Source organism: Etheostoma cragini, chromosome 4 (assembly GCF_013103735.1).
Source record: "Etheostoma cragini isolate CJK2018 chromosome 4, CSU_Ecrag_1.0, whole genome shotgun sequence".
Lineage (NCBI taxonomy): Eukaryota > Metazoa > Chordata > Actinopteri > Perciformes > Percidae > Etheostoma > Etheostoma cragini.
In genome coordinates, this window is record NC_048410.1 from 16,417,164 (window position 1) to 16,429,027 (window position 11,864).

The 11,864-nt window shown below is 40.8% G+C and overlaps 1 protein-coding gene across 2 annotated transcripts; it reads left to right on the top strand.

Annotated features, from left to right (window-relative positions):
- Nucleotides 1-1,483: 1,483 nt before the first annotated feature.
- Nucleotides 1,484-11,781, top strand: ddi2 (DNA-damage inducible protein 2). Of its 2 annotated transcripts, XM_034868800.1 has the most exons (11): nucleotides 1,484-1,640; nucleotides 1,802-1,973; nucleotides 2,784-2,913; nucleotides 3,569-3,859; nucleotides 3,955-4,081; nucleotides 4,351-4,478; nucleotides 4,895-5,023; nucleotides 5,535-5,638; nucleotides 5,784-5,976; nucleotides 8,921-8,970; nucleotides 9,288-9,481. In XM_034868800.1, the coding sequence occupies exons 2-10, from the start codon at nucleotides 1,836-1,838 to the stop codon at nucleotides 8,929-8,931; spliced, it is 1,251 nt and encodes a 416-aa protein (XP_034724691.1). In that variant the 5' UTR covers nucleotides 1,484-1,640; nucleotides 1,802-1,835; the 3' UTR covers nucleotides 8,932-8,970; nucleotides 9,288-9,481. The 2 variants fall into 2 exon arrangements, with proteins under 2 accessions (XP_034724691.1, XP_034724690.1); XM_034868799.1 differs by lacking the exon at nucleotides 8,921-8,970 and having other exon boundaries at nucleotides 9,288-11,781.
- Nucleotides 11,782-11,864: the final 83 nt, after the last annotated feature.

The following is an 11,864-nucleotide window of genomic DNA, read 5'->3' on the forward strand; positions in this document are numbered from 1 at the left end:
GGGGCGTTAACACACATTCTAATAGGCTTTTTCATAAGCGTACACTTTTGCATTCTTATAATATTGCAGTAAGATTAAGCATATGTGGAATGAATGTTGTTTAAATACATTAGGAGTTTTTATTTCGAGCCCTTGAATTGATTTTTTATGTAAAGAACTTAAAATGGACATTATGACATGAGACTAAGACTCATTTCTCAGACTTCTCATCCTCAATACTACTGCAAAGAAAACTAACTTTTTAAGGGGACTATGTTACTCACCACGTGCTGAGTAAAGCCTGTACAACTAAAAAGTAAAAAGAAACACATGGACATCAATTGGCATCTAGTATCGAATAATTTAGATTTGGTGTTCTGATTTGGCTTAAATATGCATAAAACTACATATGATTTTGAATTATAAAAACAGTTTACATTCAGTTCTTATCCTCAGTTCTCATCAACTGAAATATAGTTCAACTGTAAAAAGTGATTGCAAAACTATTTTATAAACTGAGCTAGCAAAAGTACTCAAAGGATTCAAAAAGTAAATATCTGTAAATATACAGTTATACAGTAAAACTGTAAATATCAGTTTGTTTAGTTATTGTTTAAGAATTCTGTTCCTCAAAGAAGATTATATTTCTCACTTGTATTATATTTAACTACAATCATTTGTGTATTTGTTGAGTCAACATAGTGCTTTACAATATATTTGACAAAACTGCTGTTATCCCCAAAACCGCTTACTTTCTGTAGGGGAGGTAGACCAAGTCCGTCCATTTGTTGTGGGATATTGTTGTTAATAGTATACAAAATAATTCTGTGTTAGTCTTTTGCTGCTTAGTGTTGACATTTTGGTTTACAGAGCTGAGGAGAAAGGTTTTATAGCTCTGGGATTTTTATTTGCTCCTTTTTTTTAACTGCGTACTTCTGAAATCTATAGATAAGTTAAGTTACCACCCAAACAATGGTTGTCAAGTGGACACACACATTAAGAGGATGGGAATGGACTCATAGGATTTAGGTTGTGTGGTGTCTAGCACAAAAATGCCGCAGCTTTGAAAAAAATATTTACATTTAAATTATTGTTCATTTCTTTGTCACTGACTGAGTGTTTATTAATCATCCCGTCAATACCCAGCTTATAAATTTAGGCTACAGATCTGAATCTGCATCACCCATATTCCCTTAAGGTTGACACTGAACTCACTTACCTGAAATATAACATAAGTAACCTGTAGATTGTGTGTAAATAATAAACGAAATGACAACCACTGTTTGTTACTTGATCAGTGTAGTCATGTCAAATTTAAATCGTTTTATATTAACTTCATATAGCCTTATAAGCCGTCTAACGTTCTAAAGCAAACAACTTTTCTCGTAAAAGAGCTAAATTATCACAACATGATTATTCCAAGTTTCATTATGCCTTGTATTGAATGTGTGTAATTTCCAAAGGATCCAATAGATGGGGGTAATTGGACTCTGGCCTGCAGTGCTTTTAAGATTAGAAGAAGAAACTTCTCACGAATCACGACTGCAAATTCTGTAATGCGACATGTCGAAAAACAAACTGAATGAAATGCGGCACTGAGCAATACTTGATGTTGTTTAGTTGTTGTTAATAGGGAAACTGTCACATCAGGCTTTTACCCAGTAAGTGCAAACTAGCAACTGTCTACCCGTGTAATATCAGTTTACTCTTTGGTGCTTTTTGTACTGAAACATATCTTAAAACTGTACAAAATACCAATAACAATTGGATTTTCCTTTGTGAAACAAGGATCTAGCGTTACACTAACCGCATTCTGTTACAGCGGGTTTGTCTAGTGATCCTGCCCCAAAAAAGCGATGCTGGTCACCGTGTTCTGCGCGCCAACGGATCGCCCAGAAACCACCTTCGCCCTCGATGTGTCCCCAGAGCTGGAGCTGAGAGACTTTATAGCACTTTGTGAACTGGAATCAGGAATCCCAGCTGGGGAAATTCAGGTAAGACACAGGCTAGCTGTAGCCATAGAGCTAACGTAGCTATGAGCTAGCTAACTGACTTGCTAGCATGAATCGTACTTTTGCTGTTTTGATGGACGGGCTGTTGCGAAACTTTGTTTATTAACTGCAGACCGACGTACCGCCCCCAATGGTTATTAACGCCTAAAAACAGCCGGCTAAAGTGGGTAGCTAGTCTAAACTTAACTGAAAGTAAAACTACTTTAACTAACTGTTGGCAGACTAGTTAAAGGCTCGAGGATAAATGTTAGGCTAGCTAAAGATAACACAAAGATAATAAAACTAACTGTTTTTAAAAAGGCTTTTTTTGGGGAAACTCTTTTGCATGTAGCTGAGGGGTTGTCTTCCTTTTCATAATTAAACCTTGGTCTGTTAGGAAATTTGTCTGTTGGCAAAACAGAAACACACACAGCGGGAAACAGAAAGTGATGGTGAAAAATTAACCTGAAACAAATTGTTGACACCAAGTAAAATAACCTTGTAGATCTGGGTTAAGGCGGTAGTTTCAGTCAGGAAGACCACCGAATATTCCAGCCAGGGAAACTATAGCTATATCATTTACAGTCTTGTTAACTTACTGAAAATTAGAGTTTGCAAAAGGAAGTGCTACCTAGTGACTGCAGCATTATGAAACAATTGTACAATTTCAGTTAATTTAATATCTTATCTGTATTAGTATGCTTAACTTATTCAGTTGGGGATTTAATAGTTACATCAAATACAACATGAGCATAATCTTTAAATCTTCTGTATGATGATATAGAATTTAATTCTGTATTTTTCCATAAACAGATCACATATGTAGAACAGCCCCTAAAAGACCCCACTCGTGCCTTGGGGACCTATGGTGTTAAGGATGGAGATGTGGTGGTTCTCAGGCAAGCTGACAGAAGGCCCCCACCAACTCAGCCAGCCTTTCCAGGTAACACACATTTGTTGAAAATGATATAAAAGAGAGATCGCGCTGAGGGTTTTTCCACAAGAAGGCGGATGATGGGTTGACTTTGCGTAGGACTTGAATTGAGAGTTCAGAAATAGGTAGGAATGAAAGAAAAACAACAATGCTGATATTCACAATGTTGTTTTACATCCAAATACAGGTATTTAACCTGTATTACTGTTGGTAGTTCTAGTTAGCGACCATGATCAAAAGTATGAGGGAAGTAAGTGCAGGTTACAGTAAGAAAAAGTGTTGACTTAAAATCTAGGTACACAAGGCAACACTATCTAAAAGACATAAACAATATGCATTATAACAAGGACTGTGAAAATGAATGCATTAAAAACAATTTAACACGTTCTGTAATTTGGGCCTCGGGCAGCTCCATAGTTTGGGAAATTAGGACAGCAGTAATGTGGTGGATGGCTAGCAGAAACCGTAAAGTGTTCCGTGATAATATCAAAGGCATCACCAAACTGGCCAAACTTGTAAATTATCCTTCTGAAAGTACATTTAGAACAAATAAAAATGTGCAATTAATCGTAAGTTAACTATGGACAATCATGTGATTTAAACATTTTAATTGATTGACAGCCCTAATTATAACCTCTGACTATTTATCCTTTGTGCTTCTAAGGTCTGCCCCATATTGACTTTCGTTCCATCACAATCCCTGGCACATCTTCAACTAGTCAACATGGTGCCGTAAGGCCGCAACATCAGGCTTCACAGCAGCCGCCGCAGCCTCAACAGCAGCCCCTGCGCGCGGCACAACCTTCCACGCCATTGGCCTTTCGTGGCTCCTCTCCTCAGGGGCTAGATGACCCTGCCTTACTCCAGCAAATGCTATTATCCAATCCACATGAGCTTTCACTTCTCAAGGAGCGAAACCCACCACTTGCTGAGGCTCTGTTGAGCGGAGACTTGGGTAAACAAAACAAAAAAAGGTGTTGTCACATGCCACGATTTCTGTTTATGGCAGATTTGAATTGATCATGGTAGTGTAACTATCTACTTCCTCAGAGCGTTTCACCAAAGTGCTGCAGGAGCAGCAGCAGGATCGAGCCAAGAGAGAGCAGGAGAGGATCAGGCTTTTGACTGCTGATCCTTTTGATTTGGATGCCCAAGCTAAGATTGAGGAGGACATCAGGTATGGGGCATAGACCGTAGATTTTGTTGACTACTTGTAAATATTCACAACATTATACAGACTACCCCTCATCTTCAGCATGTTACAGCTCAGTTTTACTTCTATAATCACATATTGTTGTGTAATCATTTTTAATATATAAACTTTCATGACTTTGACTGTGCAATTTATAACTTACATAAGGACAGGAAGCTTGTTCTCCAAAGTTAAGCAGCATGTTTTTATTCTTAAAGAAAATGTCTTATCCTTTGGATTTGTTCATATTCCAGGCAGCACAATGTGGAAGAAAACATGACCATTGCAATGGAGGAGGCCCCAGAAAGCTTTGGACAGGTGGTTATGCTCTACATTAACTGCAAAGTCAATGGGCATCCTGTGAAAGCTTTTGTTGACTCAGGTAATGAGCATTAAATCCTGATCCCATGTGTAGTAGTAGCAATTTTCCGGCCATAAACGAGAATGCTACTGAGATGTTGGTGTGCTACTTTGTGGTTTAGTTTTTGTGTGTTGCTTAACAGATCAACAAGAGAGCAAAATGTTTTCCTGTTGTCTGATTTGATTCACAAAGGTCTGCATGTGTGTACATTTTAATATATTTCAGCCACTTCTATCTGTGATCTCATTCCCCTTTTTATCTTTACAAGAGAATTGTATCCTTATTCTGAAGCACAGAAATATGATACACTTACTGTACCATTTTGGATTTTACACAGCATTGTATTCCCCTTTTCATTGCACAGGCCATTTTTTGATTATTGTTTGTTTGGTAAGCATTAAATATTTTTGTAGAATTCTGACATTCTTTGTTTTTAGGAGCCCAGATGACAATCATGAGCCAAGCATGTGCTGAGCGCTGTAACATCATGCGGCTGGTGGACCGTCGCTGGGCCGGGATTGCCAAAGGAGTTGGCACCCAGAAGATCATTGGCAGAGTTCATTTGGGTAAGTGTTGGGTTTTTTCAGCAACGCTGTCTTATAACGTCAGACTAGTTCCCAAAAAAAACATGAAGGTTTGATATTTCAGTTTTTGCTGAACAGACGTTGTGTGCCGTTTTAAAAATGTGCTGAATGGTTAGATAGATAGCTTAGTACAATTACTGGATGTTTTGGGGTCTACTTCCTTGTCACTCTCACCCATAGCTATGATTAATACCACTGTTGTGAATTTGTTCAATGTGTGGTTATAAAATGGCTTTGTAAGAAACACTGTCAACGCTAGTTGTACAAATACAAAGTAACTTACTGCAGATATCCACAAACTACCTTAACTTACTATTCAACATGCCTTTTTTAAAACTGCACACAGAGATATACAATGGGGTTAGAGATTGTCGGACTCTGGGTAGGCAGAATCATTTTCCCTTGATCTATTCCTTTAACTGCATTCGTATTCAAGCCTCTGCATGACATTTTAGCGTAGTTTAAATTGTGTTGTCTCATTGTGCTCATGTAGCTCAGGTCCAAATAGAGGGGGACTTCCTTCCTTGTTCTTTCTCCATCTTGGAGGACCAGCCAATGGACATGCTGCTTGGCCTGGATATGCTGAAGAGACATCAGGTGCAAACCCCTTTTTACCGGATCACAGTGTGCAGCACAGTGTTGCGTTGCAATTAGTTAAATAATATTTCGATTGTTATGTTCCCTGTATACTGAATGTAAAGGAAGGTTGAAGAATATTGTTAAATGTGTTTTTTTCTTGTAGTGTTCGATAGACCTGAAGAAGAACGTGCTTCTAATAGGCACTACGGGCACTGAGACTCGCTTCCTGTGTGAGGCCGACCTGCCAGAGTGTGCCCGGCTGGCATACGGAGCAGAGGGGCGTGAAGACGCCCGTCCAGATGAGACTGGTGACAGAGAACTGGCGGAGGCACTTCAGAGGTCCATACAGGAAAGCGGTAAGAAACTGTGTCTCCCATCACTGCACTTTAGCCTGTTTTTCATTGGGCTTGTTTCAGCTCAGTTAGAACCACATTTGCATGTGCCACTTAAAGCTTCTTACTCTCAACCCCATTTATGCAGTCATCTGAATTTTCAGTCACATGATCACTTTATGTCATTACCTCAGCAAATTAAATGTACTTCAGAATAAGATGAGGTCAGGAAATTGACAGATGTCTATCAAGAAAATGTAAGCGCATATAGTAAAAGACGATAAATGTGTTCATGGCTAGGATCAAGTTCTTTAGGCCTAAAGGGAAACACTCATGATTAGGTTTGGGTTTATTTGTTGCTTTATTCTGTATGTAGAGTGTCCTTTGGTTATGTGAAAGGCAAGTTGTTTTATTATGATTTGAAACTATATCTATATGCAGTGTTGGGAAGGATACTTTCAAAACATTTTCCGGTACAGAATACATGCCCAAAACTGTAATTTGTAAAGTATTCCATTACTCAGATTGAGGAACATAACGGAATACATTACAAATCACATTATTCTGAATACTTGGATTATTTCCATATTGAATTGCATTTAGAGGTGTAGGAATGCGGCCATCAAATACTGCTTACTAAACATGCCTATGATGGTGTTTTTTTCTATTCCAACTGGCTGAATTTGTTTAGAACAAGCAGAGAACATTTTGTATTTGTAGTCCCAAACTGCATAGCCTACTACAAAAATGTAACTGCAGTCTTGCTACCACAAGCATATTTTAGCTTACGTTAGCTAGCATGTCAAACAGGGCTAGTCAGTCTTTCAACGGCTCCGGGGCTAGTATATCAGCACATAGGAGAATGTAAAGTCGCACGTCAACTAAACAGGTAGCTGCCTGATACAACTATAAAATAGATTTAAAATAAATTTAAAGGGGCTATATTATGCTTATTTTCAGGTTCATAAATGTATTTTGAAGTTGTACCAGAATCGGTTTACATGGTTTCATTTTCAAAAAACACCAAATTCTGATTGTACCCCACCTACCGCTGCAGGTCCTGTTTTCAGCCTGTGTGTTTAGGTCTCCGCTTTAGCTACAGATTGAGACATCTCACTTCTACACTATTTCTTTGTTGGAATTCCCACATGCGCGGTAGCTAGGTATGGCTCACATCAGCTAGATAACTCTTTCTCCAACTTTGGTCAGTACAAGGCAGGATTAGCTTGGAGACTTCTTTTAAACGAGGGCACACTTGTGGAATACCTGCAAATCAGGGACATGTAAGTAGTTCTTTTGTAGATTATGGTGAACTAGTGTGTGTTGTAGCAGGGTTTTGCCATTGAGAACAAGCTAGCATGCTAGCGTTAGCATGTTCTACGGTTGGCTACCTCATCTCTGCTAGTTGCGTAGAAAGCCGTGCAGATTTTGAACAGCTCACGCGGAGACTGAAGGCAGAGGACATTCAGAAACCTGTATCTCACTCACAACAGGATGGATAGATTTTTTTCCAAGTTTGAACGTGTGTGGAATTATCAGAGACACAAAATGACACCCCGAATCCCATAAATGTTTATTATATGGGCACTTTAAGATGCTTCTGGTTGGAGGTGGATTGAATGTGAATTGTTGTTTGAATTTTCAAGATAGAAACGCATTCCTGCCCTGGCTCTGTTGTTTGGCTCCATCTCTATCAAGGATCACGCAAAAGCTCATTTTTTGTTTTCATACTGGGGATCTGGGAAATTAATTAATTAATTTAAATAGATAGTAAATAAACTTGTGAAATATTGTTGTGTAATCCATTGATTTCAACAATGTAACTGTATTCTAAATACCAACTATTTAAATTGTAACTGTAACAGAATACAGTTACCCATAACTGTCTATATGGCGGTTACTAAGCTAACACTTCATTATCAACCTTTGGTTTTACTGTATGATAGTTAACACTATAGTGCGTAGTTTCTATCTCCCCCATGGGTTCTTCTAAGTAATGACAACAATTTTGTCAGTGCATTCACATGACACAAGCCTTCTGTGATCGCGCGTCATCCCTACCCCTCTTCCACACAGTTGCTAGGAGCCTAGGAGGACATGGAGGATTAAAAATAACAGGATGAACTCTTCAGAAGAGTTTCTGTGCGTGAAAATCACCGGACGACACCAATTTCTAAACATAGCCATGCTGAGAAATACAGAGCTTTGAAGAGCAGAGTCTTAATTAGCTTTGTATCCTCTCAGAGCAATAGCTTGAATGTAACGGATGTTTATTATTAAGTTACACACTAACGCTTTAATTATGCCAATACGGCATTTGGAGACATAACACAGAGCGATTGTCTGTATGCGTTTGCCTACTTTTTAGTAGGCAAACGCATACAGACTTGTGGCTTTCTCCACCAGTTGGAGGTGTGTTAGTATTTGTCTAAAAACATAATCATGTTAGTGTTTCCCTGTTTCCCATGTTAAGGCTTTTAACATTTACATTTGTGCTATTGCCATTGATACACTCAGTCGTCGTTATTGTTTCCATTAGCCAGTCATGTCCGGTAATGGCTGCATATTGCAAGTGGAATTCAAACAATAAGCAGCAGCAGAGTTGCAATGGATTTGTGGGAACTGCAGTGGCCTTGTTATGAAATGAGGAAAGCGTCCACCATAGAAGAGGAATAAATAAGCTGTTGGATCAATTTTGGTCTTGATAATCATGTTTTTAAGGATTTTGATCAAATGTCTTACAGAAGTGACCTCAATTAGGTTTTCTGAGGTTCAGTGATGGGTTATGTGATTACACTGTGACCTCTCTGTCAGGACCTAGGCTCCGGCTGTTTTTGGATGACACTTCACATCTGTGTGTGTGTGTGTGAAAAGGTTGATAGGTTGTTGCATGCTCTGCGTGTGTGACCGCTAACTTTCTCCGTCCCTTTGCATGATGTGTGTGGTGTGCGCCCTAACCCCTGAGCAGGACAGCACTGATGCATTTGGAGACCACTTGGAGAGGGCCCTACCAACCAGGTACTGCAAATTCACAAGTCCATTGCCAGTGCTAAGCCCATTGCTATTTATGTCTTTTATTTTGCTATTGTTTTGCTGCTGGATTGGTTAATTGATGTTGTACCTTTTGTCTCTACGTATTTATTCTGAATACTTATAATTGTTAAAAACGGTCAAAAGTTCCACAAGTCACAAACAATATGTGCCGCGGGTATTCAAAAATTGCAATTGCAAGTGTGTGTTTTTGTGTGTTTCCTTAAATGCATATTATGCCATGTAATGCTTCCAGATGGCTTCACACACTGTTTCATTCCCAGTTATATTGTCTCTTACAATAGACACTGCAGATGGACAAACTACCTCACGGCAGCCCCCACCATTTACATTACCCAGAACCTTAGACCAAATGTCCTCATCCACCTCCCCCTCCCAAAGCCCTTCCCCTGGCCAGCCCCAAACCCTGGATCGCTCTCAGTCCGCACCGGCTGCCATGGAGCTGGCCTCAGCACCAGGACTGTGCCAGGACCCCCCTGGCCTCCTGGAGCTTCCTCTGACTTCGTCCTCAATAGAAGATGCTGATTCTACATCTCATCAGGTCCACCCTCACCCTCTGTCTGTCCATAGCAACTCCAAAGTGCCCCCTGTACCCAGTCCCTCAACAGATGCAGAGGAGTATAATGGATCAGATGAGGTGATGAACAGTCCAGTGCTCCCCCATCAAGAGGAACTTTCCCCCATTCAACCCATGGAGCAGGAGGCGACTGAGTCTAACACCGCTGATGCCACAGAAGCCTGTCCAAGCGCTCCTGACAAACGTGACTCAGTTGAAATGGAGTCCCCCACGGCCTCCCAGGGCGTGGTGTCCTCTGAGAGGGACCAGCCTGAAGGGGAGCACTGCTCCAGCTCCGACAGCATCCCGTCGCTGGCAGCCGCTCTAATGGAGCTTCACGAGCTGCTGGTGTCCAACAACCTATCTCAGTCCCAAAACCACAGCGCCTCCTGCTCAGAGGAAATCGCCCCCGAGCCATGCACCCCAACACCCGAAAACACCCAGCGTATCCCCAATACTGCCATCACAGCCGGTGCAGAACCAAGCCATGCCAAAGCCAACGAGGCTGCTGCTGTGTCTGATGAGGGACCATCGAAGTGTCTTGCGCCAGACCTCTCTGGCCACGATGAGCATCTAGGCGGGGATACAGCGGAGACTGTGGAGGGACCAGCGCAGTGTCCAGAGGGCTCCGGGCCCGGGGAGAGGAGGGCAGGTAGATGTGGGCAAGATGAAGCAAATAACATCAGCAGGTTTCAGACTGAGCCAGAGGCTCCTCCTGATCCTGCAGGGGACCTGGAGTTCAGGGAACCTCCTGAGGGGCAGCAGGGGAGAGGGGTTGCAGATGGACGTGCTTCAGGCGCCAACACCCCAGACACTCTTGGCCTCCAGACTGAGCACCCTTTTCTCAGCCCTCTGTCTATGGCAGTGGGCTCACTTGAGGAAGTCTCTAGCATGTCGTCCACCTCTACGTCTCCTCTTGATCAGGCTCCCCAGCTTACATCTCCAGCCCGTATTCTCCCACCCGGGCATCCCTTTATAGAACCATTTCCAGCTGAGCACATCCAGCGAATCCAGGCAGCAGGGTTCTCTGCCGGGGAGGCAGCAGAGGCACTGGAACAAGCCCATGGGGTTGTGGAGCTAGCTCTACTGGCACTACTAGCCCGTAGTATCACTGTGCCCACCTAGACTCATAACTAGTCATCCAAGTCCCCAGCCTCCTAACTCAGCATCTGTTTTATTTATACCTTGTTACTGATCCAGATGTCTCAGTCCCTTTTCTTTTTAGCAGGGAGCACGTATAAACACAGGGAAATGCTGTCCTTTGGTTTGTCGTACAGAATATCCAAGAACAAACAGGACAACTAGTAATACTTTTCTGGATATTGCATATGTGAGGTGTGTTTGCATGCAGATGTTTTGGGTGGCCACCCATTTCATTGTTTTTTAGAGAATTGGTATGGTAGACTGATTTTCTTCTTGTTTTGGTGTCCATCGTTGACACATTATTAAATGCCCAATATATGATTGATTCTTTAGCCATTAAACATTATTGTAATTTCCCCTTCAATATGCCATAACACTATTGTTGTTTTAAGTTGTGGAGCATAAATTATAAAAAAAAAAGAAAATCTCAACATGGAGGAGTGTTACTTCTACTCCCCATTCGAGACCAGCTCTGTCTGGTGAGCTTTAGATCATTCAGCAAAAATATGAATATTTGAAGCAATTTGCTGATAAATAAAGCGCCATATTGATTGTTGTTGTTTGTAGCCCCTTCAATTCACATATCAGAACACAATGATGGAAAAGCGTCATTGTGGGAACTGCTGCAGTTTAGAAGGGTTGCTCCTTTTTTATCAAGTTTACAAATACCGTCTCCTGATGGAGTGGAACCCCCTTTAGGGTGTTATCACAATGAAAAACAATTGAGACACACGTGTGTTTGTTGGCAGTTTTTAATTCAGTCTGTGTATTACAGAGGTTATCTTGTACTGAGTGTATTATTTCCCACAGTTTGAATGCTTTGCCATGTGTAGATTACAAAACTGTTCATAGCTCCTGTTCAGAAAGACCTTTTTGTGTCAAATCATCACAGTGTGTACCTAGCACACCCATTTTCATTTTGTAATTCATTAAAATATTGCCATGTCAGTACTTCATTTATTAAGAATTTTAAAGGCTTTATTTGAGTCATATACCAACAATGTTCAGGCAGATTGAATTATCTACTTTTATCTTGTATGACATTTTAAATTGCAAATAAAATGGAACAAGTATTTGTACACTGTGCGGAATTATTTTGTACTTCATTGGTAAACGCAGTAGGATAAGAGCTGCATCTTAATAAAGTCATCAATCAAATTGT